Below are 25,966 nucleotides of genomic sequence, written 5' to 3' on the forward strand. Positions count from 1 at the left end.
CCATTTAAGTCATCTGGTCTTACCTTAGCAGTGTTCATACAACATGTATCACAGCCACAGATAGATAGATAGATAGATAGATAGATAGATAGATAGATAGATAGATAGATAGATAGATAGATAGATAGTATATTAGGGATTAGTGATTACAGCACAAGGACATCGGTTTATAGGTACACGCGTGAATGAACAGCGCAGTGTGCTGGGCATGGGGAGCAGTTCCTTTATTTCGGAAGCATGCCTCACAATAGAGGAAGTGACACCAAAGAAACAAAGACGGAGAAGTCACCTCACAAACAGGGTGACAAAGTTTTCCAGATAACTGTGAAATAATAGCGATATGCTGACGATACTTTTTTGTATTTTTGTCTATTTTTGTCTTTTTTTGTCTAAAACAAAACTTGAATGTTTGGTCCAGAAATATAATGCAGTCATGCCTCTTAATTAATGACATTCTTTTAAGTTATGCTGTGTGTGTGTGTGTGTGTGTGTGTGTGTGTGTGTGTGTGTGTGTGTGTGTGTGTGTGTGTGTGTATCCCAATCCATATTCAGCAAGTAATGAATTTTGGCTTTCTGATTAACAAATTACCCTGCCAAACATTTTTCTGTAAATTTGGCTTTAGATCAGTGGTTCCTAACCCAGTCCTGCAGCTTTTTGTTTCAGGTCTACTCTTTCACACCTGATTGATTTAAGGCCTTGATGCTGATTGGTTGAGCCTTGAGGGGCCTTGAGGACTGGGCTGCTTCAGATAATATATGTATTGTAACTCAGCAAACAGGTTTTCTTGTAAAGTATGACACTGTTTCAGCTGTTTAAGACATCTAGTCTTTTATTTTGAAGAACCAGTTTTTTTTAATCTCTTTTCTTTTATCTCTCATACACTTTGTGTATTTATATATATTGCTCTCTGCACGTATTGGCACATGTAGCAGAGCTGCAGGACCCAAGTGCAGGAGACAACAGACAAGCTGGAGTGCAAAATCTTTATTTACAGACGTTAGGTTATATACACCGGGTTGCTGCACACTTTCTGAAATCAAATTAAATGCTTTTTAAGAATTCGGCAGAGAAAATTTAATATCCTTTCTGCAGCAAAACAAATGCACATTATAGGGCTGAGTTTCACGTTTGAAATCAGCTTCATAATATTAGTACGGATATTCTCCCCGATAATTCTGCATCTCCACATAACAGTTATTTGTAAAATCACACAAAGCAATCAAATAAATGGCAAATGCATTAGAAAGTTTCCCACTGTAAGACTTTACATTAAATAAAACAGTTTAAAATATAAATAAAAAATAAAAACTTTAAAATAAGAACACTGTCCTGGCTGATTTCGTCCCTCTAGTCAGCTGTGCACAGCGAGCATTATCCAGCTGAAAAGTGAAAATTTTCCACCAACTATTTGTAGACATCAACTGAATGTTTTTTTCACCAGGATCTGGACTTCACATACACAATGAGCGTTCAACAGCTGTATACATTCAATATGTCAAGAGAAAAAAAAGCTGAAATACTGATCAATCTTTCATTCCCACAGAAGAACAAGTGGCATGATAGCACAAAACTAAGTACAAATAGACACTTTGTATTTTTCTTGCTGTGGAAGGTCTTTGCAGCTTCAGGACTGTGAAGAAAAGACACAAAAGTAAGTGTAAACTTTATTGTCCCCAAGGGAAATTAGTCTTGGGCAAAGTGCTGCATTCCATTGCTTCACAGAAATAAGGTCAAACACCATCACAAAAACAGCTACATGACATAAAACATCCTAAAAGAAAAAACAGATTACATTTAACATTGACAGCACTGACAGCAAATTGGACCGCACACAAAAAAGGTTGGGCAATTTAAAGCGAAATTATTATTATGATCGACATGATTATGTAAAATATGTTAATTTTACTACAGACGTTCCTTACTTTTAAAGTGAAACAGCAACTAGATTTTTTTTTTTTTTTATTAATGTGAAATTTTACAGCCTGGTGCCCACATCCTCATGCAACTTTCACCCCATAATGCCAAGTGAATCATAGCTGAGGCATTGAAAAAAAAAATCTGTCTTCTGCCCCCTGGTGGTTTTTCCATGCACTGCAGCCCCAGAGACATCTAAAGTGGATGCTGTCAAACAGAGACCCACTTGTGGTTTGGCATGGATATTTTTGTTATTTTTTATTTTTTTTTTTTTAAAGTTAAGGTGATGTTATGTAGGGGTGATGTAGCTTCAATGGTGCAGATACAGAATATGTATTACACTGCTGTGCAATATGGAAATAAAGCCTTATGTTTGAAATATCTTGTGGAAAAACCTAAAGGAAGCTCAGACAATAAGGGGTTAAAAAAGTTGTGTCCTGTATATTTTTGTTTGTTAAAAAAAATAAATAAAAAACATGTTGTGTCCATTGAATTGCAACAAATTCCACATTTATCAAATATGATACAAAGCAAAACTACTATGATAAGTGTTTAATTTCTTTTCTTTTTTTTTAATTTTTCAAAGAATTAGAATTTTCTTGTCATTATTTCATGGTTCAGGCTTTACAGGGTTAAAAACACAATTGAAAGCTTCAAAAATAATAATAATTGTGACCCATGCATGCACAGATGCCTTGAAATGCAGACTGATCACTTGTGTCAAAGGTCATGATTACCGTCTTGATGGCTGCATAGCAGTGGTCTCCCTCTGCTGAAGGTGGGCTGCTTGGATTCGCTCTCACTAAGAAACTGGATATTTCTGGCTCTGCTTTGTAAACAAACACAGTTATCTCAGCTGATTTTTTTTTTTTCATTTTCTTTATAAAAATGAACATTTTAAGACTGAATACAAGTGAAAAATAAAAAAGAAGAAGAAAATACTGAACTGGAGCGGGAGTCATCTCTATAATCATGGTCTGAAATCCTATATTCTAAGGATGCAACTGCAATTTGGTCTTTGGGTTAGGCTTAAGGATTTGTCTGTTGCATTTTTTTTTTTTTCATTTGGTTTATTTTAGCTTTAGTTTCACTTTTGAGACAAGCAGGACTTGTGCACAAAACTGACACGGGCTTCTCTCATGTTGGTTTGAGAACAAATTCTGTAATAAATGTTTGGAGTGTCTCTGAACGACATGCAGTAGGCGAGGATTGTGCTTCGTCTGAGAAAAGACAGACAGATCTACCAACACTTAGATTAGATATTACCTCATACCTGTTTCTGCCGGTGGTTTGCTGGTGTGGTTTATGTCAGTGAGGCTAAAATCAGCACAGTCGTCTGAGGTGCCTGAAACAAAAGTCAGCCCCAGACAAGCTGAGAGACAGTTCAAAATGTACCTTTATTAATAGAGAGTACTTCTCAAGTGTTGTTGCGGGTAACGCAGTGGTCTTCAGCATCTCTGCAATGACTATGCTCTGTGTCCTCTTTTGCATGTCACAGAATTAAAGGTGAATGTGCTATTAGAACACTCGAGGACATTAATTGTTGCACCACAGACTTGCCATGGCCTTCTGCTGAACAGGAAGTGAAGACAAGCCAAGCTAAAGTAAAAATAACATCAACTAGGCTACTGTAAGTCTCTTTTTGCTATGTTTTGTGCCAGAAGAGCACTGTCCTGAGTGAATTGACACATATCAGAAGGTGTTTTTTTTTTCTTTCTTTTTATATACGCTTTATATACGTACCTTTGTACTCACAATTTTGTGGACACACGACATTGAGGAATGTAATCTTGTATTTGGAAAAGGGGGGCAGGATACAGATAAGCTACGCTTCCTCCTGTCCCTCCTCGAGCCTTTTTTTTTTGTATCTTTTTTTTTCTTTTAATCACTTCTCATTTTGCTGTGTATAGACCTTGTGTCTTGTGATTGTTGTTTTTCTGGCATCGAGGTAAATAAAGAAACTGAACTGAAATTAACTTCACTTGTAAGATGTTTCTGTTGTATCTCTGCTCTAATTGGCTAGTTTATGCCTCTATATTCTGAAACTATTTTCATTAACAGGTACTGTATCTCAATCAGACTGGAAGAGTGGCATGATAATGGTGCAATTACTATTTGCCACCAGCAGATGTCAGTAGAAACAATTTATGTCCCCTTCAAAATAACATATTCAGTCTTAAGATTTTTAAGAACAAACAGTTTTTTTAAGATGGATTTTTTTCAGGTTTGCAGTATAGTTTGTTCGTTCTGTCCTGAGTCTGCTCTTGGTGTTGGCATCTCTGGGAAAAAAGCGGACCATACAGCAGACAAATAGAAGAGGAATTCAAAGGCAAGTATTAAAAAAAAAAATTACTTCTTTTCTTCTTTCAAGCTTCAAAGAGAAATGGAGCGAGACGGACATTACACATCATATTTGGTCCAAACTCATGAAATAATGCTTTTTCATTTTCTCCATCAAACGAGATGACATCTTGTTCTGTGTGAGAAAAAGTGCAAAAACCTGCTGTTGAAGGATGCTCTGACCTTTTTCTGTCTGTGGGTTTCTCATGTGGTTTGTTTCAGTGGAGCTCAAATTATCACCATCACCTGTAGCATCTGAAATGAGACAGCGTGAGAAAATGCACCAGTAAACACTTCTTAAAAGTGTCAAACAAGGTAACTCAGTGGTCCTTGGCCGTCTCTGCTTGCAGAGCTAAAGTGACATCGGCTCACAACCGCTGATAAAAGTGTAAAAAAAAAAAACTGGGTCGTGAACTTTAGACAACAAGAAATTAAATTTTCTTTCTCTTAAAAAGAAAGATGCATGTCGTTGTGTGCTGTGGCCTCCTGACCAACAGGAAATAAAAGTCAAGTCAAAGTAAAGTGCATATAATATTGAGCAATGTACCTCTCTTCCTCCTGTATTTTGTGATAACAGCATATGTCACCATCGCTGGATTAGCTTCGCTGCTCTGTACACAGGCTGAAACATAAAAAAAAATAAATAAATAAAAAAATGAGTATTTAAATGAATATTAAACATCGAAACTAGATGCAAATTCTCAGTCATGGTTTGGACAAAAGTGGAGTGGCATTGCAGCAGGGGGAGGTGTTGACAGATTCAGCTTGGCGTAGTGACAGTTTCGTGCCAAAAGGCTTTGCAGAGGTGCGCTCAAAGCTCGCAATCTGAGACCAGCCCTGCGTTCCAAATCGCATACTTATACTTTTTACTTTTAGTATGTACTGCAGCTGCCCTTACAAAGTATGTAGTTTAGTATGAAAGTTGCATGCATATGCATACTATTGGGACACACTACATACATCATCCCTGAAGTTCGCCCCTCTTGCTCACTTCCGCCGCCGTCCGTAGCGGCAAATTTGAATGTTGTTGTCAAAATGGTGGTGCTGTTTCATACTGCGCTGTCCTCTGTCATATTTCTGATCTTCTGTCTTCCTGTCACTGCTGCTGTCACTGAGCGAGTTTTGTGCGATATGTGTTTTATTGTCGTCCGTATGTGGGCGTGGCTTGTAAGCACAACTCAGTCAGTGCGATGTAACGTCCACTGCGCAAAGGATTGTGGGACATACTTATTCTTTTTTTCCCCTACTAAATAGTATGGTAGTATGGGTATTGGAACGCAGGGCAGGTCTACTGTCGGCGCAAGGCGGAGCGGAGCCGGCGTAGTGGAAGTTTGGCTGACCGGCGGGCAGTGCGCACACATCACTAAAACCTCACAATCAGCACAAACGGTGCCAATCTCCTTTGATCTGACATCAGATGTGACGGGACAGTCGATATGGTGATGTGTATGTGCTGACTGAGATAGTAGCGTTGGATAGTGTTTTTTGATTGGTTTAAAGTGAATTGGCTCTGTCAAACCCACTCCACGCCTTCTCTCCTCCCTTCCGCCGGTAGGAGGAAAATCCACCTGGCCACACCTAGTTGGCGAAGTGCAGGTGCCCTGCGCCGCTGCCTCGCCCAGTCTGCGAAACTAGAATCCAAGATTTTGGATACCATTTTCACCTCTGTATGTCCAGTGGTTCGGTTCCTATGGGTAGCATATCATGTTAGCTTAGTATAACAACTTGAAGTCTATGGGAGTCATTAGCCTAGCTCCATCAAAGTGGAAAAAAATAAAACCTTACCGAAACTCTGAAGCTGTCTTATTTACACAGTGGATCATGTGGATTTGAAATACATGTACAGAGGTGAAAATGGTAGTGAACATCTTGCCCTCTCCTTTAAATCAAGTAATATTATCACAATACAAGTGACAGTTGTGGCTCATTTTAAGATAGCGACACTTAATTGATTTAATAACTTCGGCACCAAACCTGTGGTGAACAACTTGCTTTCAGTGCTTGGTATCCATTCAGTTTGCCAAATATTGCCTTTGATGTGGCGTCAACTTAAATCTACAGTAGTGGGTAGTTATTTTTCTGTACCTTTTTGTGGCCCACAGCCCAGAATTCCTGCCATCAGCACCAGAGCCACCACACAAATGGTGACAACAGTCCAAATGAGAATGAAGAGGCGGGGGGAGTGACGGGGGGAAGCAGGAGTCTCTTTGTCGTATGCTGGAGAGACTGTAGTGGATGATTGGTAAACAAGGTGACCTCTTAATGCTGAAATATAAATTGGAAATTAAATTGAAATTTGATTTAATGACCTCACGACCCTAGTCTCTACTATGACCATCAGGCAAAACTTCTGCTTGTACACACTAGCTAAAAGCTTTTAGGGAAATTACTATTAAATTTGGTGAGTACAACCATGCTCCTCATAGGGTGAACCCTGTCAGTTTTGGTGACCTCATGACCTTTCCTCTGGTGCAGAGGTACCCAAATTCATTCCTGTGAAGGGCTAAAAATGAATGTGGATGTAAGGTCCTGAGCCAAAAGTAAATGTTATTATATGAAATTACGCTACATTAAAATGTACTGTATTTTTCAGATTATGTACTTTTTAGCTGCATGAAATTAGGTTCTGTTTCACTTTACAACACTTTCAAATTAAAAGGAGAATAGGCATGAGTTTGTCAAATGCCACAGAAGGACCCAAAACAAAGGGAGCACTGGCCAAATGTGGCAAATTGGACATTCATGTTCCTCAAAAGATGGACCCCCCTCAATTTTTCTTTAATGTGACTTATAGGCTTTGCATGAGGTATCACTAAATCTAGTCTGTGGCCTGCCTTGATATTTGGTGAGTGCATTCATGCTCCACAGAGGAATCTTGATTGTGCTCCACAGAGTCCTCTTGATTGTGGTAATGCATAACCTTTCCTCTAGCGCCACCCTCAGGCCTAACTTGTACACATTTGACTCGTACACATTTCTTTCAGTGTTATGTTCAGAATATAATTTGCAGTAATTTGTTACAGTAATTTGCTGAGTGTCCACAAAGTTCCCAGGTGAATGAACCCTTTGTGTTTTGGTGTCACCGTCACCTTGCCTCTAGCGCCATCCTAAGACCTCAGACATCCTCAAAATGTCAAACTTGCTATCACAGAATCTACTGGGCAGATTGCCATCAGATATGGTGAGCATGTTCACACTCCCTTGAGGATGAACCCTCTCAACTTTGGTGAACTCACCATCTTTTCTCGAGCGCAAGAGCATGGAAAACATAAGAAATGCAACTCAAAAACATACAATGAACTGTTTTGAGATAACATAATGTTTCTGAAAACAACTGTGTAGCCATGTGACAGTTCCACCTTTCATCATGTGGGTCTTAACATATAAACAGGTACACAACATTATTGATCATCTGCATAAAACATGGACATGCAAAAGGCAAATTATAGTCTGAATGCTGTTTGGAAATGCTGTGATGTCTCACCTCTGACAGCCAGCCAGCTCTGTGGTGATTCTCCAGAGTCAGAGACGTTGCACTTGTAGAAACCTTCATCAGACTTGGAGACATTGTGGATGGTCGTCTCTCCTGTTGAGCTGGTCGTGAACAGGAGACCATCTCTATAGAAATCAGCTGTGAGGTTGGAGGGAGTCGTCTTGTTCCTACAACGCAGAGTGACATCACTTCCCTTCATCACAGGAAGGACAGGACTCTCCAGGATCACAAAGCCATCTGGACAGTATGAGATTTATAACATTTTATTTTACATTAAACGTGAGTTTTATCGACAGTTTTGAAGAGAAATGAGAAAGAAAGCCGTTCGCGTATTATCAAAATAGAGGCACAAGAATCTGACATATGCAGCATTGGCATCATCCCTATGAAGTGAAGCACACATTTTACAATTTTTAGCTGTTTTTACTTTTATTTGTGTCATTTTTGTGCCCATTAACCCCTTTTAAGTTCATCTCTTATATTTGTATTTCTCATTTTCAATTGCACTTTTGCTTTTATTGTGACGGTCAACAGTAAATGTTTTGGAGAGTAGAGAGAGTAGCACAGTGGCTCATGATTTTTGTTTCAACCTGATATAGTTAAAAATTATTGTGCTGTTTTCTTAAACTTCTGTAAGAGCAGTCCTTGCACACCTCCACAGACTGCGTTGTAGCTGGATGACCAGCTTCAGAAAATGATGTTTTCTTTCTCTAGATAAATAAAAGTGTATCTTTGAAACTGATTTTTTTGGGGTTTTATAAACATACCAGTGACAATCATGGTGACGTTGTTGCTTTTCTCTCCTCTTTCATTCTCACACCAGTATTTTCCACTGTCTGTTTTGTAGGCATTGTCAATGGTGCAGGACGACCCATTTGATGGCTGCCCAGTCGTAGCACACGCCGGTTCGTTTTCCTCAGTCTGACCCACCACTCTCCACCCAGCAGAGCCACCAGGTGCCTCACAGTTAAAAGAGACCTCCTCGTATTCAAAGAGCTGCAATCTGGTGGGAACGATTTGAGGAAAAACTGGACCTGAGATGAACAGAGACAAAGAGTAATGCTGTTACCACATAAAATATTCACCATCCAAAAGACAGATTATAGATCTGACCAAGCCAAAATAAATGAATATACCTGTGTATTGTAACAGATGACAGAGCAAAGTTGAAAAAAATGAAAATAAATGGGGAAAAAAGTGGAAAAGCCTTTATTTTTTAATAGCTAAACTACATGCTGTGGCAGATCAAGGCTTTTCAAGGCACAAAAGAGGAGTGCATTCACTTCTCTTGACTCTACCAAGAAGCTTTTCTCACGCTCAAATATCCCTTCTCAAGCTTGATATGGTTTCATGTTTTGTGCTGTAACTGAACTTTTTCATAAAATGCAAAATGTGGCTCAGGTTTCAGTGTGAAAATGAAAGTGTTTTTTTTTATTATTATTATTAGGGAGATAAAGACACAAGATATTAAAGGATGTAATAATTATGATGTAATACTTGTGATACAGGTTTAGACGGGTTAGGTTGTTCTACAGCTTTGGTTTGGGAATGTATAATTCAAAAAGAAAAATCTGTAGACAGTTGATTAGCAGCTACTTACCACTTTTCTGAGCAAAATCACCCTGAACCAGCAGCATCAGCACGTTCACCCCTGTGAAAAGGAAGAGAGATGTGTATTAGACAGGGATGCTTTTATCTGTCTGTTTTACATGTCTGCTTGAAAAAACACCTCTCATGTATCATACAGGCTCACAGAAGCATGGAGTCGGTACTCACCCAGTGTGAGGCAGACAGCTGTGACCTCCATGCTGTCTTGATGCTGACTGTCTGAGCGTCAGATTGAACATCAACTGAGGTCTGATGGAGGGGAGGACCTCCTCTTCCTGTGCAGCCCAAGTCTGCTGCTGGCGAGGTTTCAGGGTTTACAAAAACTGCTCAGAGGCAGAGCTGCTCGAGGGGAGGAAACTGTCTAAACCTCAGACAGATGGAGCCAAAAAATAGCTGTTTTTAGGAGCGTAAGGTAGCTAACTGCGTGGCCTATAGCTATTAATGTACAGCATGTAATAACATATTAAAGCCACAGGCAGAGGTGGAAGTAGCTAATCACAATTACTCACGTTACTGTAATTGAGTAGCTTTTTTGTGCACTTGTAATTTTTTGGGTATTTATTAAAGTCACCAATTTTACTTTTACTTCAGTACATGTTTTCTTGGTATTGTACTTCACCTCATGTTAAATCAGATCAATTTCAGAGAACAAATGATCTGTGTGGAACCTTTCACAATAAAAGCTCAGTCAGCAAAGATGAAAAGAGGAACTTGCTTCTGCTTTGTTGCTTCTGCTTTTTTGTCATTTCCAAATTTCACAATAAAAACTGCATGTTGAAAAACTGCAGATGGTCAGATGAAGTTAGGACCATTTTGACTCAGCTGGCAATTCTGCATAATGCACCTTTAAAATAATCCTGTGTAAACTGTGTTCTTTCCTCCTTTTCCAACTGCACTGAAAAGTTCACATCAGAGGTCAGCTACAGAGCAGCAAGCTTGCAGCAGGGAGGGTTTCAGTGTCTTGCTCAAAGGCACTTCAGCAGAGCACACAGGTTTGGGTTTGGGTTTGGGGTGCAGTTACTCTTTAAAGAGCATCTCAACTTTAAATCACATCAGAACTTTCTGGCATGTTGCCCCTTTGGCCACAGCCAGCCAGTGATGTGGCAGCAGGTATTTTTAGCAGCTGCTAATAATAAAGTTCCTGCAGCCACGTCACTGACTGTGTGTAGCAAGAGGTGTAACACACCTGAAGGTTTCAACCCCTAGAGGGCAGCGCAGCATAGATGCCATGAAAGACAGGCACAGAGGCTCTGATCATGGCAGCACAAGAACAGGCCCACAGCACCAGACCAGGCAGGGGCCCAGGTACGGGCTGTGCAGAGGGGCTCCTGAGACAGTATAGCACATCACAGCAGGGGGCGCCATGCTGGCAGTTGCAGCAGACATGGAGCACCATAACCAAGTGGCTGGCAGAATGAACAGGAACATCTGCACTGAACTGGGGCTGGAAGTCCCAACATCAACATGAAGACTCCTCCAAAGGTGGTTGAGAACGACAGAGCCAAGATCCTGTGGGACTTCCAGATCCAGACGGATCAGCTGGTGGTGGCTGATCAACCAGACATCATGGTGGTTGACAAACAGCAGAAGAAGGCAGCAGTGAGAAATGCAGTGATCTCGAGCGACAGCAACATCAGGAAGAAGGAACACGAGAAGCTGGAGAAAGATGTGAGGAGTGAAGGCAGCCGTGGTGCCGGTGGTGATCGGAGCTCTTGGGGCTCCAATCACTGGGAGCCCCAAACTGGGAGAGCGGCTCCAGCAGACTCCAGGAACAACATCTGAGATCTCTGAACCCTCAGGCTCCCAGGCCTCTGCGAGGAACCCAGCTTGAAGGAGATGCAAGACTGCTCAGTGGGAAGAGTGGGGAATTTTTTTTTTTTTAAATACATAAGTCTAGTTAGACTTTCACCTTTTAGAGAATATTTGTCAGTTTCATTTTGTTATCCGAAATCTCTGAAAGAAAAAAGTTATTTTTGTGAGTAGGACAAAACACAGAGAACACTGGAAATGGTATTTTTTTGTTTGTTTGTTTTGTTTGTTTTGTTTTGTTTTTTTTGTTCTCCCTAATGTGCAAAACGAATCGAACTGAAACTGAAATCATGACCCAAAAAGCGTAATACAAACCGAACCGTGGGTTTATTGAACTGTTACACCCCTAATAAACAGTAATGCGTAAGTGATGGAATTAAATATTTTGCATTTTGTCCCTTTTTTAAGCAGTAACATTGTTTAAACTGCAAGCCATGCTCCTCACCAGGTTATCAGATTTGATAGGTAACCCCTAGAGCAGATTGATAGAAAATATAATCCTAAGTAAAGACTGGCACTTTGCCCCATGATGTAAATCAGATGAACTGTCACTTTTATCCGCCTTTTCATTGGTTGCCAAGAGGACAAAGAGATGCTGTTATCACCGAACTTCTGTATTTTTAGATATGATTCCTGCTGTAATATTTTATAGTAGTGATAATCAGTTACCTAGCAGCGGCTAAAATGTCCAAAGTTCAAGTTCAGGTGTTTATTACAGCTGCCTCACAGTCAAAAATATTGGTGAAAGTGAATGACAAGAGCCCCCTAGTTATGATGAATATTTTATCTGAGGATTTTATATAATCATAAAGTGTTCAATGATGATTTATGTAAATATGGTATTAATTGGGGAGGGGGAGGGGGGGGGGGGGGGCTTCAATGCAAAAATGTTGCTATCTTGGGTATATCTAGTTTGAAAACCCTAAATCAGTCAAACTCTATAGGCAAATTTTAAAAACACCCTCACAACAATTTTTATTTATGATATAAACAAACAAGCACACATAGACACATTGTTTATATAGGCTAAAGTCAAATAGATATTGATAATATTCCATATAAAAAATATAAATCCATATAAAATCAAGCAATAACATTAGGCTGCAGCAGGTGGCACACAAAGTCAACGCTCACACACACGCACACACACACACACACACACACACACACACACACACACACACACAACACACCAGGTGGACAGTAGGCAGCAGAGAGTTTTTTTCCCTCGTAGGTGAGCTGAGGTGACAGTGACACATACACATCAGGTATGTGAGCGTGTAACTTATTAATTTCTGTATTTACGAAATGGAAATGTGTCTTGCCTATTCCAGCCGTGTTTCGTCTTATTTTCAGTCACCTGGGATAAATAATTACCTGTATTTTTCCACCCAAAGCCGCTCCGCCCGCCATCCCAGGTGCAGTTCGGCTCTGAATCACCTGTTGTTCCACTGTTAAAAGTGAGGGGCTTTATTAAATTCGAAACAGTACATAAACTTTACCGCATGCAATAATAATTTCGTTATTTACATTTTCAGTAGCACTTCAGTGCCTATTAGAAAAAAAGCTATTTAGAGTTAAATCAAACTGCTATCACGAGTCCACACGTCAGACTTAAATTAGAGAGATTTGCTTCATTTACAAACAGTGACGCTTTAAGCCTTAAATAATATTTTTAATACTATTAAGAAAAACTTGGCTGCTTAAAACACAATTTTAAATTTACAGTGAACATGCGACAGGTTTTTGTCTGCAGGTGAAAGTGAAACCAGTTTTCAAACAGGATCGTCACACAAATGATAACAGACACAGATAAGCGGCGTGCGTGCGTGTGTGTGTGTGTGGTAAAGTATAAAGCTGTGACAATGATGATGATTACTCATCTATCTGAAATCACGTATGGAGCCGTGTCCCGCCTTTTTTCAATTTCTAATTTTGTTTCTTTTTTTTAAGTACATGTTGTTCATGAAATATCAATTCTTTGAAAAAGTCTAATTAAAGGTGAAAGTTGTTTACAAGAGCAACCTTTCGTGTTATTTATTTATTTATATTTATTAAATTATTTTTTATAGCAGAAGTTAATTACAGAGCGAGTGACAGCTGTCCTGGGAGCGTAACTCAACACAATGAAGTGCAGAAAAAAGAAGAAATAATAAATTATTATCAGCCCAAGCTCAAACACCCAAGATCCTGAAGGAATTATTCAGCATTATTAATAACACAAGCCTTTCAGAGCTGTGATTTATTTTTTAATATGCTCATAAAACGAGAAGGCTTTTTGAAACTGAACCTCAAGATGACGGAGGTTTCCTGGTACAGAGCAAGCGGTACTGCTAAAGGCCACTAGATGGCAGCATGTCTCTTTCTGTGGTTTCCCCAGGTCGTAATCAGGTTTGGTTGTGTTGAGTAGCATTTAGGCCCTGTGCTTCTCATCTTTGAGCTTGAAAGCTGAACCACATGTTAAGCATTTCTTTTGTACTACACGTAAGGCTTCAGATGCAACTTTGTTATGACCTGGATTTTCCTAATTTACAGTTGCAGTACCTCTAGTTGCCAGCAGGCCATCAGACAAGGCAGAGTAGTAAGCAAACTTGGATGGAGGTGCTTATGAAAAGACCTTAGTCTAGTTGTCACACTCTTTAAAAATGTGTGCTCGGTATTAATATAACCAGATAAAACGGTAAAGAGCAACAAATTTAGCTCTAACATGAACAGGGCCTCAGAAACTTACAGTTTAAGGTTTTTTTTTTTTTTTTTTTTCCAACAGCACATTGACAGTAACGCATAGATGCACTCCTTAATTTTCATCCAGAGAGCACCTTGAGTTTGAAGCCAACAGCACAAAAAATGTTGTTTTGTGTCTGAACTGGAGAGCCAGCCACCCTCTCAGTTGTCTTTGCTCTTAATTCCAACCTCATTTACAGTTGCAGTGTTTGAGGTTGCCATCAGACATGGTACAGTAGTGAGGAAGCTTGGATGAAGGTGCTTATGAGGAGGATGGCATCAACCAGATTGTTGTCGATCAAACAGAGCTCTGTGAGCAGCGTCATGAAGGCAGTCAAAACAGGTCACAGTTAGATGTTGGACCTCGGATCCATTGTAGTCCTACGTCGGTTTAATTATCTTACAAAAGCTAAACACAAGCCTTCAAAGAATTATGTTGTGTGTATGTGAGTGTACAAACATCAGTTCCAAAAGCATTGTTTTTTCCATTTGCTCTTCCAGGGAATTAACATTTTATATCTACTTTTTTGTTCATTTTCAGAACTCAAGGATGTTTTACCTGAAGGACAAACTGCCCCTTAAATCTCAGCTCCGGCTCTTGGTCCTCCATCATGCTCTTGTCTGTCTTCTTCTAACACACTCCTGTGCAGGTAACACACACACAAAACTATCAGCAACATCTTTAGATCTAATATAATTTAAAGAAATATGCCAATAATGGCTGTTAAATGATAAAATATCCAGCCGTTATGAAAATCCATACACAAGAAATACTTTGGTAAGAAGAAGACATTTGGAGTATTTACTGGAACCCTGCAAGGTGGGAATGCCTGCAAACTGGTATGTCCTTACTAGCTTAGTGATAGAAATAAGACAGTGGAGCCTCCTAGTGGCAGCGTTAAAATTTGCTGGGGATGGTGCAGAACTAAGCTATACTGGACTTTCACTGCTTTTCGACTACAGGGCAGTAAAAAAAAGGTGGTGTAGGGGTGTAGAGGGGTATAAAAGCCGCTCTGCACCCTACTGCCCCTACTGGCCTTGCAGTGGCAGTGCAAGAGTCTGTGGGTGGTGATTTTAACTTGAGTTATTTATTGAATTATGTGGGGGCTTGTCCAGGATTTGAACCCTGGGCTGAAACATAAAGTGGAGACAGACATCAGAGTCTACAAAAATAGTTGTATAATTACACTCGCTAGCCTTATTAGGTACACCTGCTACTATTACAATCCAACACAACTCTTCTGCCGTATCAGAATATATTTGGCATTGAGCTCATATTTAGTGGTTTTATTGTTTTATTGTTAGTTTTGTTCAGAGGTGTTTCCATGTTTTTGTCCTCCATATTTTTATATATGAGAGGGGCAGAATAGTAGACACACCTCTCAACCAAACGAACAATAAAACAATAAAACCACTAACTATGAGCTCAATGCCAAATATATTCTTGAATTAACATCTCTACTACTGTGACAAAAAGAAAACCAGAGCAATATGGGGATCATAAAAGTAAACTTTATGACAGAACAGTTGGATTACATTGGATTAGATTGAGCAGATGTACCTAATAACAAGGCCAGCCAGTGTACATATATACAGCTGTTTTTGTAGACTCTGATGTCTGTCTCCACTTTAGTTTGCAACCCATGAGCCCGGGTCATAACATGTGGGTGCTCGTGCGGGACGTCCCGGACAAGCCCCCACATGTTACGACCCCAGCTCATGGGCCGCAACATAAAGTGGAGACAAACATCAGAGTGCTTCATCACTTCATTGAGTGGACTCTGAGTGGTAACAATATTGTCGAAGCTGTTTTAATGTGAAGAAAGCCACACCTATGCGATCATACAACCAGCCACTTGAAGACTACTGAATTTCCAGTGCTTATTCCTTTTACCCACCAGCAGGTTCAAGTCCTCATATGGCTCCCAAGGGGAATCTTTGGATATGCAACAACTTTATAGGGTGCTATTTCTTGTAAAATATTTACTGTGGTGAGCTTAATGCCAAACTTTTGTCTTAATATCTATCTCTTGTGCATTGTCTTTTGGGCCTTGTTTGATTGAGATGCTGATGTCTGTCTAAAACAAACTAATATTTATCAAGACTGGCCTTGCAGCAATATAAACATTTCTTGGAGGCAGAGCTGCTCTGTCATTGGTCGACGTAAACCTCAAAGGACAGAGTGATAGCGCAGCGCTGCTACCTGCCAAATTTAAATACAAGTGCCCATGCTTTACCTGTTTCTTCCCAGGTCAGTCTCAGGTGATCGGTCCTCCTCAGCCAATTGTGGCAACAGTTGGTGATGATGTCGTTTTGCTGAGCCACCTGGAACCTGCCGTGGACGCTACGGGCATGACGGTGGAGTGGGCGAGACCAGACCTGGAGCCCAGATTTGTCCACGTGTGGCGTCATAGTCAGGAGCTTGTGTCCAAAAAGCACCCGTCCTACAAGGGAAGAACGTCTCTGTTCACGGACAAACTGAAGGACGGAGACGTTTCACTGAAACTCTCTAGAGTAAATCCTGCTGATGAGGGAAAATACAAATGCTTCATTCCTTCAGTTGGAATAGAAACTATTGTTGAACTTATTGTTGGTAAGTGAGCATGTTCATCGTTAATTTTTCTTTAATCTTTATTCATTCTAAGGAATTTTTTTCCTTAGTGTACCCTCTCTTAAATTGCATAGAGGCACATCGATTCACACTGATAGTTGACCAGCATACTCACAGTTTTCTACTCTTTGGTTTTTCATTTGTGATAAGTTTAAAACCAGCATTTCAAGTATCATTTACTTATTAAAAGACAAACGATTGCACTGTGGGTTTTTAGATTTATTCATTTATCTGTTATTATTTTTTGCATGTATGTACTCATGTTTAAAGGTTTATAGCTTTTATGACCTGTGTTTTCAAACTCAGCAGCCCACATTTTTTTCCAAATAAAATTACAATTACTTGATTGTTGTGTTTATTACCCCATAGGATGTCTGTGTAGGTTCTCAGTCCATCCAGGATATGGTTATACATCAACTGGATGAACTGTTTGTAGATTTGTAGAGGACGTTTCACTCCTCATCCAAGAACTGAAGAAGCTTCTTGGATGAGAAGTGAAATATCTTCAGGAACAAACAAATTAACTTAATTTGTTTGCTTTGATTTCCTTAACTGGACCTTCCATCATGATCAGTGAACATCTTGATATGTGTTTGATGTGTGTCTCTAGGTGCTGCCTCCTCTCCTGTCATCAACGTGAGCAAAAGCAGCAGTGGAGTGGTTTTAGAGTGTGAAAGTAAAGGCTGGTACCCAGAGCCTGAGCTGTTTTGGCTGGACGCTGAGGGAAAGCTCCTCTCTGCTGGAGCTCCAGAGACAGTCAGAGGTCTTGATGGCCTCTATACTGTCAGCAGCAGAGTGACTGTGGAGAAGAGCCACAGCAACAGCTTCACCTGCAGGGTTCAGCAGAGCAAAATACAGCAAACCAGGGAGACACAGATTCATGTTCCAGGTGAGAAATGTTTTGATATAGACACTTTGTTTTAAACTGTTGAAGTCTAGTTTCATATAAATGCCTTGCTGTTCCACCTGATTTGAATGCTCTTACACCTCTGGACGTTATCAGTCATAACCCCGCTACAGGTTTGGGTTAGTAGGTCCCTGCTGCACCTTCTAGTGGTTCAGAAGGTTGTCATCATCTACTCCTATCATCAATCTGTCTTAACCAATCACATGGGACCCTGGAGCCAGATATATCCTGATGAAGCATAATGAGACCGTGGATCAAGTCGCGACTCAAGCAAGAACCCTGTTCCTGTTTTTAGCTAGACAGTTTGAGCAAACCTTAGTCATCACCTTTTCCTAACGTTCACCATCATAACACCCTTTCCTAACCTTAACCAAGTAGCTAACGAAAGCCAATGAAAGTGGCTAAAGCTAATGTTTGAGTAGTTCAGACCCATCGATCATAGGGAAAGCTGCTAACCCAAACCTGTGAGTGGGATATAACATCCGTTCACTGGTGTGATTGCAGTCAAATCAGACAGCTGTTCTGTGTTTTATCATTTCAGATGATTTCTTTATGGTCACGTCTGATTCTGCTGTCCGTATCTCCATCATCTTGGCTGTTGTCTTCCTGTGTGTCACTGCAGCCATCTTTCTTGTGTGGAAATCGAGACAAAATGAAAACAGTGAGTAAAAAGAAAAAAAATCTTCTAAATGTCAATTTATCATCACAGTTCTTTGTTCAATATTAAAATCATTTAAAAAGTGTCATTACTACTAAGTAAAGGTTAGGAATTGAAGAAAAAGTATGTCCAGATTTACTGTTCACTTAAGCCAAAATGTGAAACTGTCATCAAATGGGTTATGCCTCATTTTGGAATGAAATGATATGGAATTTTATATGCAGATATATCTCATTTGCTGAAATACTGTCCTCCACCATCACATTTGTTTTGTGCTTCTGCAGTTGTCATCTTCAATTTCATACATTTTTCTCCTACAAAAGGCAACATTGTTTTAATATGAACTTACACTGCTGTCTGTATGCACACAGAGACCAAAATGCATGATGAGGAAGAAGGAAGAGAGACAGCGCCGCTCATGGCGGGGGCAGACAAAAAAGTGGAGACAGAGAGAGACGGAAAAAAAGAGCTGTTATCAGAAGCAGAGAGACAGAGAAGAGCACTGAAGACAGAGACAACAAAGACAAATGAAGAAGATGCAAGTGCTGGTAATACGGCAACAAACATGGAAGCAGAAAAACACAAACAGCAAAGCAATACTAACTTGGAGGAGACAGAGAAACAGGGCGATGAGGAGAAGAGGCTTCAGCCAGGCACTAGTGAAATACCAGAAGAGACAAAGAATACAAATCTCAAAATACAGAATGAAGGAGCAAGAGAAAATGAAGAGGACAGTCTTGAAACAGAGCCTCAGACAGATCAGCAAAAGACAGAAAAATCCCTGGAAAGTCAGGAGGAAATCACAAGCCAGCTGGAGAAATCCAACATGGATGTCAAAAACAAAGACGCAGAGCATCAGGAAGACACACAAGATAAAGTTCAGGTTGTTGGGCAAACAGCTGGCACTGATCAAACAGAGAGGACAGATGTGGACAAGGCAGGACAGGACAATGTCCAATCTTTAAGTGACAACACAGAAGATGATTCTCACACTCAAAAAAGAGACCAACAGCAACACATGGGAGAAGGACATGAAGCTGGACAGCAGAAGGAGCTGGGACACAAAGGAGAACTGGAACAGCAACAGAAGAACAATCCAGAACTTCAGGGTCTGATGGAAGGAGAAAGAGACACTGAGCAGTCAGTCACAGAAAGAGAGGAAGAGACAGATCAGGATGACAAAAAGGAAAAACCTGAGGAAGAACAACAAAAGACAGAGAATGAAGAGAAACATGTGGGAGAAGCAGCTGCTGGACCGACAGAAAACAAGGAGCTGGAGAAGCAGACAGAGAAACTCAACATGCAACCAAACGAGACGGAGAGACAGACAGATGAGAAAGAGAGGCAGCCTGAGTCTGTGGATCAGGAAGATACAGGGAGTGAAGGAGACAAGGCAGACCTCAAACTGCAGGACAAAGAAGTGGAGACAGAGAGAGACGGAAACAAACAGCTGTTATCAGAATCAGAGAGAGAGAGAATAGCACCGAAGACAGAGGAAACACTGACCAGTGAAGAAGGTGGAAGTGCTGGAATCATGGAAAAGGATGACAACGATACGAGGCTTCACCTGGTCAGTAGTGAAATAACAGACAAAACAGAACAGACAAAACTAAATGTACCAACTGATGAAGCAGGAGAAAATGGCAACTCCAGACTTGAGAAAGAGCTTCAGACAGATCAGCAACAACAAGAAAAACCTCTGGAAAGTCAGGAGGAAAATACAGATCAGCTGGAGAAATCCAACATGGATGTCAAAAAGAAAGACGCAGAGCATCAGGAAGCGACACAAGATAATGTTCAGGTTGTTGGGGGAACAGCTGGCACTGATCAAACAGAGAGGACAGATGTGAACAAGGCAGGACAGGACAATGCCCAATCTTTAAGTGACAACACAGAAGATGATTCTCACACTGATGTAGAAAGAGACCAAGATCAACACATGGAAGAAGGACATGTAACTGGACAGCAGAACCAGCTGGACAACAAAGAGGAACTGGAACAGCAACTGGAGAACAACACAGAACTTCAGGGTCTGATGGAAGGAGAAAGAGACACTGAGCAGTCAGTCACAGAAAGAGAGGAAAAGACAGATCAGGACAACAAAAAGGAAAAACCTGAGGAAGAGCCACAAAAGAAGGAGGATGAAGAGAAACATGTGGGAGAAGCAGCTGCTGGACCAACAGAAAACAAGGAGCTGGAGAAGCAGACAGAGCAACTCAACGTGCAACCAAACGAGACGGAGGGACAGACGGATGAGAAAGAGAGGCAGCCTGAGTCTGTGGATCAGGAAAAGACAGGGAGTGAAGGAGACAAGACAGACCTCAAACTGCAGGACAAAGAAGTGGAGAAAGAGAGAGATGCAAACAAGGAGCTGTTATCAGAAGCAGAGAGACAGAAAACAGCACTGAAGACAGAAGAAACACTCACTAGTGAAGAAGGTGGAAGTGCTGGAATTACAGCAACAAACACGGAAGCAGAAAAACACAAACAGCAAAACAATACTAACTTGGAAGAGACAGAGAACCAGAGTGATGAGAAGGAGAAGAGGCTTCAGACAGAGGAGACAAAGAATACAAACCACAAAATACAGAATGAGAAAGCAGGTGAAAATGAGGAGCTCAGTGTTGAGACAGGGCCTCAGGCAGATCAGCAAAAGACTGAGAAACCCCTGGAAAGTAAGGAGGAAATCACAGGCCAGCTGGAGAAATCCAACATGGATGTCAAAAAGAGAGACGCAGAGCATAAAGAAGACACACAAGATAAAGTTCAGGTTGTTGGTCGAACAGCTGGCACTGATCAAACAGAGAGGACAGATGTGAACAAGGCAGGACAGGACAATGCCCAATCTTTAAGTGACAACACAGCAGATGATATTCACACTGAAAAAGGAGACCAACAGCAACACATGGGAGAAGTACATGTGACTGGACAGCCGGCGGAAGTGGACAACAAAAAAGGAGAGCTGAAAGAGTCACATGAGACAGAGACAACACAGCAGGATGGAGCGAATGAAGGTACTAGAAAGGAGACAGGAGCAATCAATAAGAAGGCAGAAAATAATGTTAGTGTGGAAGAGACAGAAAAACAAGGGGATAAGAAAGAGGACAAACTTCAGTCAGTCAATCAAGAAAAAACAGAGGCTGATACAGTCAAAACTGATGTCATAATACATGAAGAAGCAGAGGAGAAAGAAAACCCACAGCTCCATCAGGAGACAGGGCTTCAGGCTGAGCAGCAGCAGAAAGACAACCCACCAGAAAGTCAGGAAAACATCACAGAGCTGGTTGGGAAATCCAACATGGATTTGAATAAGAGTGAAGGAAAACACCAGGAAAAGGAGGGGAAAGATCAGGGAAGAGAGGATGCTCATAAAACAGAGGAGAAAGTTTTGGATGAGGGAGAAGGACAGGAAAAAGCCAAATCTGTAAGTGACAACACAAAATGTATGATTCAGGCTGATGCACAAAAAGATCAAGAACAGAGAGGAGAGGATAACAACATTGAACCTCAGGGTCTGATGGAAGGAGATGGAGACACCAAGCAGCCGGTCACAGAAAGAGATGGAGAGACAGATCAGGATGACAAAAAGAAAAAAAGTGAGGAAGGACAACAAAAGAAGGAGAATGAAGAGAAACAAGTGGCAGAAGCAGCTGCTGGACCGACAGAAAACAAGGAACCGGAGAAGCAGACAGAACAACTCAACGTGCAACCAAACGAGACGGAGGGACAGACGGATGAGAAAGAGAGGAAACCTGAGTCTGTGGATCAGGAAGAGACAGGGAGTGAAGGAGACAAGACAGACTTCAAACTGAAGGACAAAGAAGTGGAGAAAGAGAGAGCTAAAGAAGGTGGCAGTGCTGAGAATATGGACAAGAAGATTGAGGCAGGAAAAGAGAAAGAGAAAATCGGTGTTAACTTGGAGGAGACAGGACCACAAAAGGATAACGAGAGGAGGCTTCAGCCAGACAGCAGTGAAATACTAGAGGAGACAGAGAAGACAAACCTCAAAATACTGAATGAAGGAGCAGGTAAAAATGAAGAGCTCAGTGTTGAGACAGAGCCTCAGACAGATCAGAAACAAGAAGAAAATCCCTTGGAAAGTCAGGAGGAAAATACAGAGCAGCCGGAGGATTTGGATAAGAGAGAAGCAGAGCATCAGGGAAAGCTACAGGAGAAAGATCAGGACAAGGGAGAAGGACAAGACAATTCAAAATCCACTGATGAGACAGAAGCTAATTCCCAGACTGCAGCAGGAGGAGATGGAGAGCAACACTGCAGGCTCTCTAACGTAAATGATGCGGGAGCCACCCAGCAACAGCCGGCAGCTCAAACATCTGGCCAGCAGCAGCAGGAGGGACCACCGCCTGAAGCCCCTCCTTCTGATAACCCGTCCTCACCAGGTGAGGAGAATGTGGATGAAGCTTCTGCTGCTACTGATGATGATGGAGGTTATGAGGATGCTGCTGATGAGAATAATGTGGGTGAAGATACAAATGATGGGAGCTTTAAGAGTACAAGCTCGGATATCAGTCCTTCGAATGCAGGCCAGGAGGAAGAAAATGCAGAATCGAGAACTGATGGGACAGAAGCAAAGTCTCAGACTGAAGCAGGAGGAGATGGAGAGCAAGTAAGCGATGGCAGAACAGTAACGAGACAGCAGATTGGACAGGACAAAAAGAAGACAGGGCTTGAACAACCAGAGAATACACAGCAGAGAGAAGAGAGTGAAGGTACTACAGTGATGGAAACGAAGATGGAAGACAGCAACGAGAAGGCAGAAAATAAGATTGACTCGGAAAAGACAGAAAAACAGAGGGATGAGAAACTTCAGTCAGGCAGTGGAGAAGAAAGACAGAAGGAGACAGGGAAAACTGACCTCAAGACACAACAAGAAACAGCAGGAAGAGGAAAGCAAGAGCTCCAACAGGCGACGGGGCCTCAGGTGGATTCCAGTGAGACAGAAGCAGAAAATCAGGAAAACCAACAGGACGGGGATCAGGATGCTGAGGAAGGAACTGAAAATAATGAAACAGAGAACCGGGACGAAAATGCCACATCAGAGAAATCAGCGAAAAAGAGAAGAAAAAGAAATAGAAAGAGTAAAGCCAAGACAGCCAAGAGTGATTCATGAAGAAATAATGACCCATTAACAGCTGCATGCTGTCATTTTGCACAATCCTAATTTCTGCAGTTAATAATCATAGGATTTTGCAATAACAGCACTTGAGCGCTGGATTTATGAGAGCACTGTGAAAAGCCAAAGCCACTGACTGAGCACGGATTAGTTCATTAACCTTGTTGCTGTTGTGCCTTTAAAGTGACAACAACATTAACACGTGCCATACAAGCGAAAATGAAATGAGGAGGTTGAACGCTTGAATTTCACCTCAACACTCCCACTGTCTCCGTCCTCACAAACCTCTGGAATGGGATTCATAAAAGAGTAAATAAGGAGATGGGTTCATGTTGATTTCAGAATATTAATCAGTTTTATTAAAAAAAAAAAAAAAAAAAAAAAAAAGTGTAACCTGTTCATAAGCCAGTCAAGTTTGTTTTGTGATGCAAGAAAAAAAGGAGAGACAGAGGAGAGATTAAATGAAGTCATAACAAAAAAAAGAAAAAAAAATGCTCTGATGCTTTTAATTTAATCATAGGGTGTCTTTTTTAATAATTGTTTTTTTGTACATTGTTGTTTGTTTTCTTTTGTATATCAGTGTTGCATATTTTGAGCCTAGAGTTATTTTGTCAGAGTTTTTTTTCCTACATATTCCTTGTTGAGAATTCACATAAGGCTGTGCTTCAAGTTCGTCCTGTGTAATGTGAAATCAGATGACTAAATAAAGAAAACACTGATAAATGAACTTTCTTCCCTTTTTCGAATATTTTCCTCTGATAGATTAAGAGAATATGCTTCAGTCCTATAACCGTTCGGTAAATACTGACTTTCCACAGTATTTTGACCATGTGACACTACAACTGTCTTGAAATCAACACGATCAAACTGTTTTAGTTGGATGGCAGCTCAGCTTTTATTCAGTAACAGAGGAAAAAGTTGTGTACAGATCATTTTATCAGTGTTGTTTACAAGAAGCAACCAGTTATTGACTTTTTAACCCTTTCTGCAGCCTCTAGGTTCATCTACAGCCACCACTGTGTTATTTGATCATTCTCATAATGCTTTTTGTCCTGACAGAGTCTCACTGCAGAAAACACCAAAGACAACACAGTTTTAGCAGATATTCACATAAATAACAGTGCTGTTGTGTTCACCTCTGGCTCAGTGTGGTCTGACTTGTAGGTGACTTTTTCATCACTAAAAACAACCTGACAGTCCGTTCAGAGAGGTGGAGGCGAGCCGTGGTTATTTTACAGAGGGTTTCTCATGCGTCTATGTGCAAGACGCTCATGTTATGAAAAGACTTTGTGGTTCGAAGATGCGACTAGAGTCTTTATTTGACCTCACTTGTGAGAATGTACATTTCTCGATATAGTCGCCGTTCATGACTGACCTGCTTGCCCTGCTATAAAAATAACTTAACAAAAAATGTGTGAGACGTTTAAATTTAAAACCACTCTACATGTTGTGCTCTTTTCACTAAAGGCTAAAAAATATCTAGATCCCTATGCAGCTGTTGTTTTTCTGTACCTCTGCATGTCCACCAGTGATGTAGTCCAATCAGCACCAGCACAGCCACCAGTAAAACAGCAAAAACAGTCCTGATGATGAAGAGGAGAGGAGGCCGGTCCTTTGTCTCTTCATAAAGAGCTGAGAGAAAACAGAAAGTACATAATATCATACTGGGACTGCAGTATGCAACTTTTTAAGCTTGAAAAACAGCAGTAAAATGGATAGTTTTGGTACTTTAATATTATTTTGCCAATCAGTTGTTACAGGAGTAAATAAATATTTCATTAGCTCTAGCTATTCTGTAAGTGCTAACCTACATATTTAAGTACTTAGCCTTGTTTTGTTAACTCTTTACTTATCTATTATCTATTATCTGCATTCAACATGGCTGAGCAAAGCAAATTATTGTCTTCATTTTGTGTGGAAACTGTGATGTGTCACCTCTGACAGCCAGCCAGCTCTCTGGTGATTCTCCAGAGTCTGAGACGCTGCACTTGTAGAAACCTTCACCAGACTTGGAGACACTGTGGATGGTCGTCTCTCCTGTTGAGCTGCTCCTCATGAGGAAGCCATCTTTATAGAAATCAGCTGTGAGGTTGGAGGGAATCGTCTTGGCTTTACAGCGCAGAGTGACATCACTTCCCTCCGTCACAGGGAGGACAGGACTCTCCAGGATCACAGAGCCAACTGAGCAACATGAATTTCATTAAAAGGTTTTATAGAAACTCCTGATGTCATGCACAGTAGAAAGAAAACTCTATAATAGTTGATTCAGCCAGTGGGACATCAGCGATAATTCCCTGCCATGTTGCCACAACTCAAAACATCCGTGTTGCATCCATTACAGCAAATGGTTGCTTTTATGTGAAAATCGCAATAATAGGACCCATTAGAAAAACCCTGTTGACCTCATGACCTTTCCTCTGGCGCCACCCTATGGTCAACAGGTACAAGCCCCATTCTCCAGTTACTTGCATTCCCCTGACATCCACACACACAGTGGGGCTCCAGTGGTGGTTTCCAGACACACACAGTGTACAGGTATGTGTTTTTGGAGTGATGTCTCAGTTACTGTAAAGCTGCTGTACCTGTGACGGTGATGTTGACGGCGAAGCTTCTCTCCTCCTCTTCGTTCTCACACCAGTACTCTCCGCTGTCCGCTGGATAGGCGGTCTCCACAGTGCAAGAGGAGCCATTTGACTTCTCCCTCATGGAAACACACGGGTTAACCTTCCCCTTGATGCTCCTCATCACCCTCCAGCCAGTGGAGCCA

The 25,966-nt window shown here is 41.0% G+C and overlaps 1 protein-coding gene across 1 annotated transcript; it reads left to right on the top strand.

Annotated features, from left to right (window-relative positions):
• Window positions 1–12,312: 12,312 nt before the first annotated feature.
• Window positions 12,313–23,196, top strand: LOC115377037 (uncharacterized protein DDB_G0290685-like). Its single transcript, XM_030076890.1, has 10 exons — window positions 12,313–12,433; window positions 14,431–14,539; window positions 16,141–16,482; window positions 17,111–17,389; window positions 17,949–18,068; window positions 18,437–19,002; window positions 19,921–20,390; window positions 20,781–20,784; window positions 22,006–22,405; window positions 22,436–23,196. The coding sequence occupies exons 2-10, from the start codon at window positions 14,440–14,442 to the stop codon at window positions 23,194–23,196; spliced, it is 3,042 nt and encodes a 1,013-aa protein (XP_029932750.1). The 5' UTR covers window positions 12,313–12,433; window positions 14,431–14,439.
• The last annotated feature ends 2,770 nt before the right edge of the window (window positions 23,197–25,966 follow it).

Source organism: Myripristis murdjan, chromosome 18 (genome assembly GCF_902150065.1).
Source record: "Myripristis murdjan chromosome 18, fMyrMur1.1, whole genome shotgun sequence".
NCBI lineage: Eukaryota > Metazoa > Chordata > Actinopteri > Holocentriformes > Holocentridae > Myripristis > Myripristis murdjan.

Bases quoted from the DNA above. Each gene is read 5' to 3' on its own strand.
- LOC115377037 (XM_030076890.1), top strand. From the start codon at position 14,440: ATGTTTTACCTGAAGGACAAACTGCCCCTTAAATCTCAGCTCCGGCTC. The intron at 14,540-16,140 runs GTAACACACACA...GTTTCTTCCCAG, and splicing joins TCTAACACACTCCTGTGCAG to GTCAGTCTCAGGTGATCGGT. The intron at 19,003-19,920 runs GCAGGACAGGAC...GATGTGAACAAG, and splicing joins AGAGGACAGATGTGGACAAG to GCAGGACAGGACAATGCCCA.